The 14,085-nt window shown below is 40.6% G+C and overlaps 1 protein-coding gene across 6 annotated transcripts in view; it reads right to left on the minus strand.

The window, feature by feature from the left end:
• Positions 1–1,434: 1,434 nt before the first annotated feature.
• Positions 1,435–14,085, minus strand: part of LOC146554243 (solute carrier family 12 member 7-like) — a 44,447-nt gene continuing 31,796 nt past the window's right edge. For 3 of the 6 annotated variants that reach the window (XM_085253309.1, XM_085253313.1, XM_085253315.1), the window contains 14 exons: positions 13,901–14,019; positions 13,724–13,822; positions 13,531–13,650; positions 12,642–12,746; positions 12,052–12,220; positions 11,614–11,809; positions 10,614–10,783; positions 9,185–9,316; positions 8,965–9,072; positions 8,569–8,670; positions 6,233–6,402; positions 5,986–6,000; positions 5,539–5,672; positions 1,435–2,494 (listed from right to left, as the gene is read on the minus strand). In XM_085253309.1, the coding sequence (XP_085109435.1) occupies positions 2,403–2,494; positions 5,539–5,672; positions 5,986–6,000; positions 6,233–6,402; positions 8,569–8,670; positions 8,965–9,072; positions 9,185–9,316; positions 10,614–10,783; positions 11,614–11,809; positions 12,052–12,220; positions 12,642–12,746; positions 13,531–13,650; positions 13,724–13,822; positions 13,901–14,019 (1,731 nt within the window). In that variant the 3' untranslated portion in view covers positions 1,435–2,402. The remainder of the gene's footprint in view (positions 2,495–5,538; positions 5,673–5,985; positions 6,001–6,232; positions 6,403–8,568; positions 8,671–8,964; positions 9,073–9,184; positions 9,317–10,613; positions 10,784–11,613; positions 11,810–12,051; positions 12,221–12,641; positions 12,747–13,530; positions 13,651–13,723; positions 13,823–13,900; positions 14,020–14,085) is intronic. The other 3 variants (XM_085253310.1, XM_085253311.1, XM_085253312.1) reach the window with 3 other exon arrangements.

Consider the following 14,085-nt stretch of genomic DNA (forward strand, 5'->3'; position numbering starts at 1 on the left):
TAAAGAAATAACACAGGAGTCTACAGTCATTTCTCTGTGAAAGCATTTCCATTTCTCCCAATTTTGTTCATATTTTTCTGAAAATAGTCTCAAAGAGAAGGTTAGTCGTTCCATAGTGTGAATTTCATGTATTATTTCTGTCCAGTCCGAAACATTTGGTGCTTCCTCATTCAGCCATTTGCGTGTAATAGCTTTCTTGCTGGCAGCCAGTATCTGTAGCCGGTATCTATCCTGTTTCTTTAGTCTGTTTGGTATATTGCCTAAATAAAAAACACAGAAACTCCCTTCAAGCTGGGACCCAATTATCTGTTTAGTGTGTGCAATCACAGCTGACCAGTAGGGAGAGATTTTAGGACATTCCCAAAAGATATGGAAGTGGCCTGCTGAAGTCTATCCACATCTCCTCCAATATTTCCCTTGGTCAACATTTTTGCTTTGGTGTTCTTTAATCTTAGGTGTAATAAAAAACCTCATAGTGTTCTTCCAAGTGAATTCTCTCCATAGTTCGGAGCTGGAAGTAGTGGCTATAGTTTTACATATATTAGACCAATCTTCTTCTTCAGCTCTATTCCGGCCTCTTTCTTCCATCTAAATTCAATATACGTGGTAGACAATTTCCTTTCTGTTTGTAGTGTTGAGTATATCATAGACATTTTTTTTTTTTAGCACTTTCCCTTTACATATGTTTATAAAGATTTGGACTAAAGACCACCACTCAGTTTGATACAATAATATAAAACTTTGAAGAGGATAAAATATTTACTGTTGGCACGCATTTCAAGTGTTTTGTAACAAAAGGCAGAAATTGAGAGGAGTAGAATGTCATCAGAGACATCACAATGGTCTATATCTGGCTGACTACTACTTTAGTTTCGTTTCCTTTACATACCGTCTTCCTGCTTCCTGCCCTTTGTCTCTGTGTGTTTATAGATATGTTTTATGTGATTGTTATGGGAGGTTCCTTCCAAGTCTTTACAAACACTTCACATTGAGGATAAGCTCATTTTGAGGGTCACAAGCAGTCTAAGCAGAGATTTCAAGTCTTCCCTCCTCCCTCTCGCTAGCCGCTGTCCCCGGGTCCCTACCGAGGCATTCCAGGGCCAGCCGAGCGGCATAATCCCTCCAGTCTGTCTTAGGTTTGGGGTTTCCTGTCAGTAGGATATGTACAAAACACCTCAGCTTTGGAGGCATCAAGAAACCAACCATCTCAATCGGTTCCTTTCACCACAGAGGTGCACAGGCTATTTGACATTTACTGTAGACACAAATTAATTATTGTTGTTTTGCTGTCACACATCATTTTGTCCAGGTCCATATCCATTGTTGTGCCTTGTTTTTCCCCCCTTTATAGTGTACTGGTACCTTAATGCTTATTACCTTTACCAAAGAAAATTAGCACAGAACATATTGCCATAAATAATCAGACATGACAACTTCATTATTATACAGACTTTAAGTTATATTTGTTTTTTGCTAAATAACATCCTAAAAAGAGATGAATCAGTACTAACCTATGATGAAAACAACAACAACAACACTACTATAGAGACTCCATATTGCATCCTTTGCCACTAGCTGTAGTGGCGTCTAAGGAAAGAGCTCACAGACTAACATTATGACAACATACAAAAACTCAGTCAAACTCATCAATAATTAAAATGTCCTGAAACGTTGAAACCAGCAAATCATCTGTATCATTTTCACTCTATTACATCTTCATTATGCTTGGCACATTCCCATCTGTGGCAACAAAAACAGTAATGGCCTAGTGTGTTACGAGCAGCATACGTTTGTTCATGGTCATCAACACATTATTCCACATTTGATATTCTTTCACAATATTGGCTAAAAAACATGTTCAACTCATTTAATCATCCCAAAGTAAAACATTTGTTACAATGAAGTGTCACAACTGGCACGGAAATAAATAATAAAGATCACAAAGGAAATATCATTGAATGTTATTGCCAAACGCAAAAGTATTCCTATAAAAGCCATTGCTGTGATCTTTAGGGTACTCTGTAAAAGGACAGTTTCCACTATATCTGCATGTCTCAGTGAAACCAACGATTGCACTAAAGGCAACAAAAACAAGCTGCAGTTCATGTTTTTTCATCTGGAGGAGTTGGAGTGGTGGAGCCCCTAGTGGTCTGTCTGTAGTCAATCCTCTTCACTTCCAGACTCTGCACTAAGCTGAGGCTGTGCTGTATGCAGAGTCCCTTGTTGTCCAAATGTGGCACTCTTCTCTTCATCAGTCATCCAGGTTATTGTAATCTAAGGAGGTTGGAAATACTGGACTTCTTAAAAAACAAAGTCTGTTGTCACTGTCCCACCTTAAAGCCTTTGTGTCCAAACATGGTTCGTTTAAAGTACACGTCCAAAAAAATAGGAACCTCTTTGCGCTAGGAGTAGATAGTAATGACCTCCCGACCTCCTCCCCGAACCAACAGTACACGGTCTAGACCTTCCATTAAAACTTCCAAGAACTCCATATCTGAGACACACATTCTGGTTAAGGGGGTTATGCACTACTATTAGACTCAATATGCTTTATTATTTTCTTACCAGGATGAATCAGTAAATGCCACTTCAATATCTTTATTCTAAGTATCGGGTTTTTAGGTCTGATGTCATTAGCAGTTTCCAGGTCCAAACTCCACTTCAGGTCCCAAAGTCAAACGAACAGTGCAGCATCACTGAGAGCTAAAAACTGTCTAAATTCTTTCATCTTTAATAAAATGATCAGCGTTGCTGCTTTACCAGGTGTAGTAATTAATTTTAACATCCAGGCATCCATGAAAACAGAATTTATTAAATTTAATGGAGTTAGAAGTTAGCAGGAAGTTAGCTCGCTAGTTTCCACCCAAACATGATATAGCATGTTCTGAATGAGAGATTTCTGAAAAAATTAAACGTACAGCTCTGCTGTCACTTCCAACATAAATGAAGACAGAAAAACTAAACAGCAGTAATGTTTGTAGGGTTACTGAAGTTGGGCTAGCTGTTTTATAATGTGCTACATTAGCATAATCTAAACACATTATCACAGTGAAGCTGGAGGATGAACGCTAATGTTTTTCCACTTAACAAAAATTAACATGAATGCTCCACAAATGCAATTGCATTTCTTTTAGGGGCTTGTTCAGATTAAATAAAACAAGATACAAAGCATTAAAACATGTTAAAAACACAACAGCCTTAATAAACGCAAAGTAGTCTGGACCCGGAAGCCGGGTTCATACGTCGTCACTTAAAGACTGGATAGAACTGCTGTTATAGTTGGATAGCTTAGCTTAACTTACCTTAGAACTGGGGCAAAGAATTAACATTGGTCCAAAATGTAAAAAATAACCCAAAATTCAACCTGGAGTTACGAAGATATGGAAACATTAAGGATTTACTTTGTTTTTTATAAGACTGCTTAGAGTCCTATTAAAACGTTTTCACAATAGCATCTTAGTTTTTATGTTCAGTTTTAGTGTGGTTTAATTAATGACATTAACTGAGTCAATATGCTTTAAAATGCTTCTAGGAGGATTTTTTTAACCTTTGGAAGAAGACACGATTGTTGACTATCTATCCATGCTTAGTTAAGCTAGCTGACTCTAGCATACAAACATGACAGTGCTATTAGGGCTGGGCCATATCATACCGTTCACGGTAATACCGGTATAATGTTGGGCAACGACAAGAAATTGAAATATCGCGATAGAATTTGGGTAAAACGCGTGTGCCTATGTTTTCATACGCACATGGCGGAAAAAGCATGCCGGCGGCGACGGAGAATGAGGAGGGCGAAAGCGGATCGTTGAATGAAGCGGATGAACCAGAAGTGGTTGGTAAAAATGCTGCAGCTTCAGTGGTGTGGAACTGGTTTAGCTTTCGACCGTCAGATACACAACAAAGCACTATTTTTGGTAGCGCATGCTAGCGGGTCATCGTTACTACCGTGTTTTTTGGAAAATACGGCACACTTAAAATCAATCCTTTGATTTTTCTGAAAATCGACAGAGCACCTTATAATCCCGTGTGCCTTATGTATGAACTCTGGTTGTGTTTACTGACCTCGAAACGATTTTATGTGGCGCTCGAAAATCTGTCAAATGTTTTAGGACGATTTTGCTAAGCTACGAACCCGCACCGCTTGATGGATTGTCGGAGCATTACCGCTTTTGCAGGCAGGAGTCTCGCAGAGTGATACGTACTGTGCTTCAACATAATATTACCGTATTGTGTGTGTGTGTCTGGTCGTTAAGTGATGACGTGACGAATCCTACTTCCGGGTCTAAAGTAGTCTGCGTTTAATATGGCTTTTGTGTTGTTAACATGTTTAATGTTTTGTATTTTCTTCTATTTAATCTCAAAAAGCCCCTAAAACAGTCAGTGATCACTGTTGACCTCCCTCAGCTTTTATTACCGCTAATCATTTATTTAAGCTCAGTTTTTAAAACCTTAGGATGTAACTACAGCCCAGCCCATGCAGCAGTATATGAATGACTAACCTCGTATTGTGGATGGATTATCTCAGTTGTTCTCCTGGCTGAAGTTTGGTCCTTTTACAGCATCCTGCCATGCGATTACATTTGTTCCTGACCGAGAACACTCACAGTAACTTTTATCGAGTGGAAAAAAGTTAGCTTGTTTATATTACGCTAACATAGCTGTGTCGCTAGCGGTCACGTAGCACATCATTATATACCAGCTAGCCCAACTTCAGTAACCCTACAAACGTCACTGCTGTTTAGTTTTCTGTCTTCATTTATGCTGGAAGTGATAACAGAGCTGTACGTTTTAATTTGTTTCCAAAACCCCGCAGTCAGGACATGCTATATTGTATTTAGATATAAGCTAGCGAGCTAACTTCCTGCTAACTTCTAACTCCGTTAAATGTCATAAATTCCGTTTTCATGGATGCCTGGATGTTAAACTCAATTGTTACACCTGGTAGAGCAGAACGCTGATCATTTTATTAAAGATGAAAGACTTTAGATAGTTTTTCAACTCTCAGTAATGCCATAGTGATCGTTTGATATATGGACCTGCAGCGGAGTTTAGGTCCAGACACGGCTAGTGACGTCAGACTTAACAACCGGATAACCTCTTTTTAAGGTTTGTGGATATTATACATGGTTATGCTGAGGATATGTTGGCCAGTTTCCACTGGAAATGCCTTTTGGTTAAACTATCAGCAAGGAATTTGCACTGTTACGTTTTTATATAACTTTAATGCACATAAAAAACAGCTGCTTATTTTTGCACTAATAAAGTTGTGGAGTTGTAAAGTATTTTGTCTAGTGTCAATTATATCGTCAGTTATATCATTATCGCAAATTTTCAAATGTATAGCTTGATAAATATTTTTGGTCATATCGCTCTGCTCTAAGTGCTATGACTAATCTCATATTAATAGCAAGAAAGTGGGTGTCTAAATATCAAACAGTTTATCTACTGTGGTTGACTAAATGACTGAACAACTCACAGACTGAAAGAAAAATCCAGTTAAGGGCTTAATACTGCTGGTACTTTGAAAAAGGATACAGTTGTCATCCCCTTTCTTGTTCTTTGGTGGGCCCGGCATGTTCAGCAAGACGAGCTCCGAGTTACAGGATTTCTTCACCACCACCTCGTTCAGTTTCACCGCTGTGTGCATCCTCCGCACATTAGAGTGGTTGCTATGTTTAACCAGAGACATTAACAAGGTCTTTAATTTAACAAAAAATCATGCAACACAGTCAATCATCTTCTAAAGTATGCTATACTATCATTCATCTGTCCACTCAAGTGCAGTATAAAAGATTGGGGATGACAATGAAGGATGCAAATGCAGATGGATGCAGTTTCCTTGTGATAAAAGCACGAGCTTTTTGTCTCATCACGTATGCATGCATGAACTAGTTAATCGCTTTTCTACCAGCATGCCAACAGAGATTATTTCACACGTGAAAAAGTTCAAGCACATGCAGCCAAGAAGTGAAAGTTACTTACAGATTCTCCCACTCACTAGAGGATAGAGGATGGGGGATAGAGGATGGGGGACACACATCCAACATTAATAGCAAAATATAGCCTCTAAATATTCAGAGATTGTATTTAAATCATCACGCTGTCACTCCAGGAATCCCTCCTGCAACATTTTGAGTAAATTTGCAATGCCACTTTCTTGCAATATATATTCTAAATTCTGTTTATGTATGTGTCAAAAGTGTGAGGCAGCATACTTAGCTCTACTTACGGTTTCATGTTGAACATGTCTTTCACTGCCATGTTTTCTTTGTGTTTGTTCCTCTCATTCTGCAGTTTGTCTTTGGTCCAGGTCATGTGGACACGATCAGAAGTGGCGCCAGCAGCCTTGTCATTCGCTGCAGAATGAGATGCTGTGTTCCGGTCGTGAATCAGCTGAGCCTGAACAGACGGTGACATGATATAAAGTCTTATTAGTTCCGTGATCTTCACCCTTAATCTTTCATTAGGAGAGCTGATACTGAATACCACAGCTTTTCAGGAAATGGAGACATTCTAATATGGAAAGAAAAAATGATGAGAAGAAATGTCTGACATGACAGCAGTCAAGCGATATGTTTAAGAGCATAAAGTACATGCAGACTCAAAGAATCACATGAATGAAGAAAAGCCTCAGCTTCCCTCATGTGATGGGAACACTTCTATATATGACTAAATTATTAAAAACCTGCAAATTCATATGTGCAAAACCTTCTGCATATTCTTTTGCAGGACTTGTTTTTACATTTTTAAAAGTGGTTCTCTTTGACTCAAGTCTCCACCTGCATCTGGGACCCCATGCAGACACCTTTGGACTAGGCACGCGCTTCCAAACTGCCTCAATGATTCCCATCACCAACAGGGCAGACTCTGACCCTGTGGACCTTTCTGCAGCCTTTGGCACTGATTCTCACACCATTCTTCTCTCTCACCTCTGGCTGGCTTTCTTGGCCTCACTGGTACTGAATTCTCACAGTTTCAGTCCTACTTTTCCAACTGAACACAGCTTGTCACCTTAGGAGACTCTTGCTCCACCTCTATTCCAGTTAACCATGGGGTGCCTCAAGGCTCTGTGCTTGGACCCCTTCTCTTCACCATCTACATGCTCCCTCATGGGCAGTGGTGCCATGGTTTCTGTTTCCATTCTTATGCTGACAACACACAGCTGTCAGTGCTAAACTCTCCACAATCAAAGCTCCTTGACCAAACGTCTGCATGAAATTACAACATGGATTTTAACTACCTAGCTCAAAAGCAATAGCACTGTGCTTTTGCTTGTGGCCATCAAGACCCTGCTCCAGAAGAATGGAGCTCTTCATCGACATGGGTGATCCCCCCATCTCAGCAACCCCTGGACTCAATTTAATTTCAATTTTATATAGCACGTAATCACAACAACAGTTGTGGCACTTTATAATGTTATAATGTTCTACACTTTTATTCCAGGGTTATTATAAATCTGTCACCAAAGCAGCTTTTCTTCGTCTAATGAACATCTCTTGACTTTGGTCATCGCTCACTGACTCTTTGGCGCTATCTGGCTGCAATGGAGTCCCATTTGGGATCCCCAACATATCACTCCACATAAAGCTCAACTGGCTCCTGGTCACGTCACGCATCATTTACAAGTTGCTTCTGCTCATTTATAAATCCTGTTAATGACCTGGGCCCTCAGTACCTGTCTGGCCACCCATACATGCAGCCTTGGATGATGTGATCCTCAGCCATGGGGCTCTTTTCTGTCCCTCGCACCAACCTCCATATCTTCTTTAAAACTCCCATCCGTTCTTCAAAACTCACCTCTTCTTTAATTTCTAGATTTTTTATTATTGTTTTAATAAAGTGTCGTTGAGTTTCTTGAAAGGTGCTGAACAAATCTATATTGTAGTAGTAAATTGTATCTATAAAGCACTAAATTACAAAAATAGCTGGCCCGAGGTGCTTTATATTGTACGGTAAAATTACAATAAGAGAGAAAAAGAGAAAACCTCAACAATCACTGCTCCTATGTACAAGCGCTTGGCAAGAGACAAGAAACAGGACCGATGTTAAAACAAATAAGCTTCATGCAGAACCCTGGACATGCTCTCTTACCTATAGGTAAAATGTGTCGTTCCAGCTCTCCAGTGCAAAAATGCATGCATGATAGGGGGAAAAAATGATGGTGCATGATGCAAAACTAGTGACATTATTCTTTGTGTCAGACCTGCACATGTATAAGGCAACTGACCGCTCATTGAGAGTTCCACATCTTAAAATCTGAAGATGGGCACAAATCAAAAGATGAAGATTTGGGAGGAAATAGTCATGACTGATATTTTGGTGCCTGCCGCTCAGGGAGGACTTTGTGTCCCCCTAGCGGCTGTTTTTGGTTTCTGACACTCTGTTAGCAACATCCTGGAGGGTGAACAGCCGAAACAAGCTCATGCATACACTTAACAAATGAGTTAATTCAGAGCACTGTCTAAAGCATTCCGGCGGTTATGAATAGATTAGGATGGTAAAGATGATGAATGGGATAGAGCGACGGCTCCAGGGTTGTTTGTTTGGTCTAGTTGCCATGGCTACCTCATCCTCTGGAATGCACTGAGAGTAGAGGGGCGGGGCGTCGGCACTCGAACACTTCTTCCTCTTTATGGAGGCACGCGATACATCCGTGATGCTCTGAATCTGAGCCCATTGTCCATTCACAACGCAGTGATTAGGGGGAAAAGGTCAAAGGTCAAGAACAGCAGAACAGACCGTGAAGACTTTTGCAACACCTTAATATTTAAGCAGTTTTTCCTAAATCCTGTCATTATAAAAATATTAATTATTGTTGATATGTTTGTTTTAACAAATCCATCATATGACCATCATAAAAGTCTTGCAGGAAAACATTAAAATATGCCAAAATAACCAGCTTATACATCGCTTTACAATCATTTGAAAAACGTTAAGGATGTCCAGTATGTGTCCATTTACCTCTCTCTCCCTCTCTGTGCGGGACAGCTGCATCTGTTTGAGCATTTGAGATCTCTGCTCCATCACCAGCGTCTTCTCATAGGTGAAAGCTGAGATATCACTGTCATGCTACAGGGAGAGAGAGCATCTGCAAATTCAGTATGAGTAGGTATGGAACTATTATCATATTAAGTAATCTAATGCAGATTTAAAAGTGAATTAAAAGTGTAGACAGTCTCACCATCTCCACTACCTCCACCACTGCATTTAGACGCAGTTGGTAGAGAAACATCTGGAGATCTTTCTTCATCTGAATGGAGTTGTCATCCATCTGTGCCACAGTGAAGATTCGCATTTTGCACTTCCTCCATACCTAAACAGAAAAAGTTATTATAACCAACCACCCAGAGCAACACGCCCATCTTTTATCCAGCTCAATTAATAGGCCACCTGAGTGCAGCACGAAAGATTAAAGACCTGCTTTTATTATTTTATTATGACTGAAGGCCGGCAGGCTCTGCATCAATATTAAACTGTGTGACATTAGAACAGGGGTGGGCAACTCCAGGCCCCGAGGGCCGGTGTCCCTGCAGGTTTTAGATGTGTCCTTGAACCAACACAGCTGATTTAAATGGATAAATTAGCTCCTCAACATGTTCTGAAGTTCTCCAGAGGCCTGGTAACGAACTAATCATGTGATTCAGGTGTGTTGACCCAAGGTGAGATCTAAAACCTTCAGGACACCGGCCCTCGAGGCCTGGGATTGCCCACCCCCCGCATTAGAAGCTGTTAGCAAAAGATCTTGATTTGCAAACAGGTCAACGGCTATTTACTACAAATCTTTGGGGAAAATGTTTAAAGGTTAAAAGAAGAGTAATTTTAATTTTGGTTGAAGTTGATTAAATGTAGTCCCATATGGTAATTGTCAAGTCAGAACCTACGGGACTGAGAAATGCAGCCACCTTCGAGGCGCAGTTCCCCACATGACTACTTGAGGCTGATTCCAAAAGCGACTTGATCATGATCTTTTTAACTCTCATGTTAAAGTGCAAACTTTAGCCTTGTAACTTACATGTTTACAGCCTGGTACCAACATGGTTTTGGTCTCCATAAATAACAAAACACATTCACAACAACATGCATGTGGTGATGTGTTTGTAAGATTTCCCCCTTTTGGGCATTCCTATGGCTTAAAGTCAGGGGTGTGGCCGTTTTGATTGACAGGTTCAGCTTCCTCAAGAACTGAACTCAAGACTTTATTTGTGATGTTCAGAACACTTGGTATCGCTGCTGTGTGATGAAGGATGTACAAAAGTCTAGTGAGGGCACTTTTTGCATTTGTATGTTGCTTAGCATTAATTAGCAGATATGGAAGCAGCTTGATAACGAAGCTTGCTAGTATTAGCCAGTAAGTTAGCACACACTCATTTCAAAAGGAAACTTCTGGCTGGAAGACAGCAGCCACAATGCTAACGGTGAGAACATTGAGACAAATTTTAACGGTGTATATAAATGCACTCTATTCATCCTGCTTACTGTGGCAATTTATATAATTATTGATTTTTATCTTACTTTGGAGTCCTTGTTTTTTCTTGAACGGTTCATATTTAAATTCAACTAAAGAATCTTAAAGTAAAAAGATAATTTAGGCAACACAAACAAAGACACACCTTGTGCTGACTAAGTAAGAAAGGCAGAAGCATGAGCAGTCCACCATCATGTACGATCCACCACACATCAACGGTGCCCTCCTTCAGACGCTCCTGGTTAGCAGGGAAATGGTCGATGTTCTTGGCTACGAGCAGAGCCTGATGTGCCGAAGTCGTCTCTCTAACGGTTTCTGCAGGGAGAGAAAAAAGATGTTCCTGAGCCCCGTCCAAAATCTCTAACCTTGTGCGTAAATATGGCGGCCCTAAACACCGGAAATTATGAAAACACCAGCAAACAGAAAAATGCAGCAAAGGCACATAAAACATGGAAGAAAAAGAAGAGAAATAAAACACAAAGGAAGTAGAAAAACCAAAATCTCACAACACACAGAAGTGTTTTTGGGAACACATTACTGTGACGAAGCAGCTGTGGAAGTGACACACACCCAAACATGTGAAGTACTTTTGCAGCATTTTTCTATTTGTTGGGGTTTTTCTTAAACTGCAGTCCATTTGAACTCTCAGGGCCACCGTAAATCTGTAAAACCATAAAATCCTGGCGCGCAACAATACTTGTGACTATCGCTTAATTTGTCATCTGCATCTGCAGGACATCTGGACTAAAAACATCTGTAATCTACTCGGTAATGTGTGATTACATGTCTATGTGGTCATAATAGAAGAAATGTAAAAAACAATACAGTAAATGTCAAATGCTGATATTTTTGGCATTAATATTTTTGTAATGACATCTTTTCTATTTCTTTACAATAAGAATGTTGTAACGTTAGCACGCCATTAAGGACGGGTTTTGTCCTCTTAGTGAAGTGAAGGGCTCATTAAAAGAAATGCAGTTCTGTAAATTGTTGTCCACAGTATTTAAGTAGTTATGGATTAGCAAATGATTGATCTCAGTTATTACAGCTTTTGAAGCCTTTTGACATGTTGCCTCATCAGAAAGCCTTTTGTAATTTTCTCAGTATTGCAGTGTTGTCACACAAAACCCTTCTGTTGAGTTTACCTATAAAGTTTCTCCTTACGGAGGAGTCCCGGTCCTGTTTCCAGCCTGTTGGCCAGGCCATCAGCACGGCATTGTGCTTCATTCCCCCCAGTCCAGCTGACTGAATGAGTATGGAGAAACCATCTCGCAGGCTGGACGACACCACGACGTGAGAGAAACCCTTTGTCTTCTCCGCAGCCATGGCTGCTTTCAAGTTCTGCCGGAAGCAAGCAAGGAAAAGAAAGGAACCGTTTTAGGTGCTGAGTGGTGTGCAATATTTTGATTCATTCACAGCTTCGGCAACATGTTGGTTCATATTCGAGCGAACATATAGAGCAGGAAAACAAACGTAATTACAAAAGTAAGAGACACATGGAAGAAGGTTAAACGCAAACATTAGCATGTACAGTGAAGTCATGGCTAGCCGATGAGAGCGAACGACTGAACAAACTGAGAAACCTGCTCTCCTTTCTTGGCCTCATCCCCTCGGGTCATGTATGTCCCCTCCAGGACGGAGCAGACGATGGTCAGCCCCTTCCCCGCTTTGAGCTGCGTGGCGAAGGACAGGAGACGAGGGTGTGTCACCTCCAGGTCTGAGTTCAGTTTACACAACACCAGCAGCTGAGGCCTGAAGACAGAGCCAAAAATACAAACGTCTAGCAGCAAACAACCGAAAAACAATCAAAGTAATTTTTCTGAATGAATGACAGTCTGTCTGCAGACAACTGTAGTTCTTTAGAGGACAAGATGATAAAAAATGTAATGACTGTCAGTGACAATGAGGCTGCAGCTTAACTGTTCAAGATTTGAAATCAGATTCAGAAAAATAACTGTGCCGAGGTAAAGGTGATGTCATATTGTTCAACATTTGTTCAACAGCCCAAATCTGAATATTCAGTAGATTAAATGTAGAGCAGCAGATTTCTCTGCCAATCTCTGAGTTTAAGAAGAACGTGTTTGTGATTTCTAAGTGATTAAATATAGACCAATCATTATTTGTTGCCTCTAATTAAAATACTCTATTGTGAGAGAAGTGTTTTTGCACTCACCTCCAGTTTTTGGTGTGTAGCGGTGCCTCCTCTAGCCGGATGAGAGCGTAGCGTGCGGCATTTAAGGACAGACCTCTGATTCCATCTCCCCACTCCTTCACTGCCCTGCACCACCATTAAAACTGTTTTACTACATCTCAACAAACAAGAACTCATTTTGATTTTCAGAAAAAGGTGTTGTTGGGATGGGAGCGTATGTGGCTCTAAAACTTGTAGAAACCTTTTCACCACCTGATGGCATCCTTCCAGTTGTGTAAGCTGCCAATTCCTTGCACACTAATGCATCTGCATAACATTAGAGATGCAGGCTTTTGAAAAGAGTGCTGATAACAGGCCAGCTCATTCCTCTCCTCTTTAAATCGGCGAGTACAGCGCCCGTGTTTTTCAATTTTAATATTTTTATTCATCTGGCCACAGAAGATTTTATATTTGGCCCAGTGAACATGGCGGTTATCGGTCATATTCTTTGCAAGAAAGAGCTTTAACCTGCATTTGTGGATGGCACAGCAAACTGTGTTGACAGAAATGTTTTCTGGAACGGTTCCTGAGCCCATGCGCTGCTTTTCAGTGACATAATATTGTCTGTTTTTCATGCAGTGCCAACTCAGACCCTTTTTGGCCTTGTCTTGTGCACACAGATATCCAGATTCTCTGAATCTTTTAATGATATCATGTACTGTGTATGATAAGATAGTTTGCATTTCTGAAATTGTTCCACATTTTGTCAATTTGTCACAGTTCTTTGAAGACTGGCAAACCTTAGCCTCTCTTTACTTTTGAAAAGCTCAGCCGCCCTAAAACGATTGTTGTGTATCAGTTTGTTTCTGACCATACCTTCTTGCCTGCACCTGGTTTAAACGCTGAATTGATCTCATCACCTGAAACTTACCCTTTGTATTCAATGTATTTGTAGATACAGCCGGCTATCACTATGACGACCAGAGCGTAGATCCAGGAGGAGATGAACATGAGGGAGAGACAAAGACTCATCCCTAAGAAGGACAGAGTCCTACAGGAAACAAGCAGTGTCATCATTACTGTTACACTCAGAGATAAGAGAGTTTTCTAGGACATGCTCTTACCAGTGATAGAACTTAAAGCGAGGTCTCCAATTGGGGGTGCAGAGCAAAGTCTGGACAGCACAGGCCAGGTTGACAAACAGATAGCACATGAGGAAAAACCTGAGAAGACCAGTGATTAGTATGAAATGTAAAGACATTAACAAATTCAGTGACAAAAAGAGGGAAAAAAGCACATACATGGAGAGGATGGGGGCTACATGATCCAGAGAGGCAATAAGGATTCCTATCTCGCAGATCCCGACAGTCAGCAGCAGAGCCCAGGTGGGCTCACCGTTAGCCTTCCCATGACCAAAGACCTGAGAAAGAGAGATCCAAAGGACAGAGGTTTGATGTAGTACTTATTTTTATCAAGGTCAAAACGG

The sequence above is a fragment of the Mchenga conophoros genome, linkage group LG18, assembly GCF_057382185.1.
Source record: "Mchenga conophoros isolate Kocher_MC1m ecotype Shallow Benthic linkage group LG18, M_conophoros_male_GT1.1, whole genome shotgun sequence".
Classification (NCBI taxonomy): domain Eukaryota; kingdom Metazoa; phylum Chordata; class Actinopteri; order Cichliformes; family Cichlidae; genus Mchenga; species Mchenga conophoros.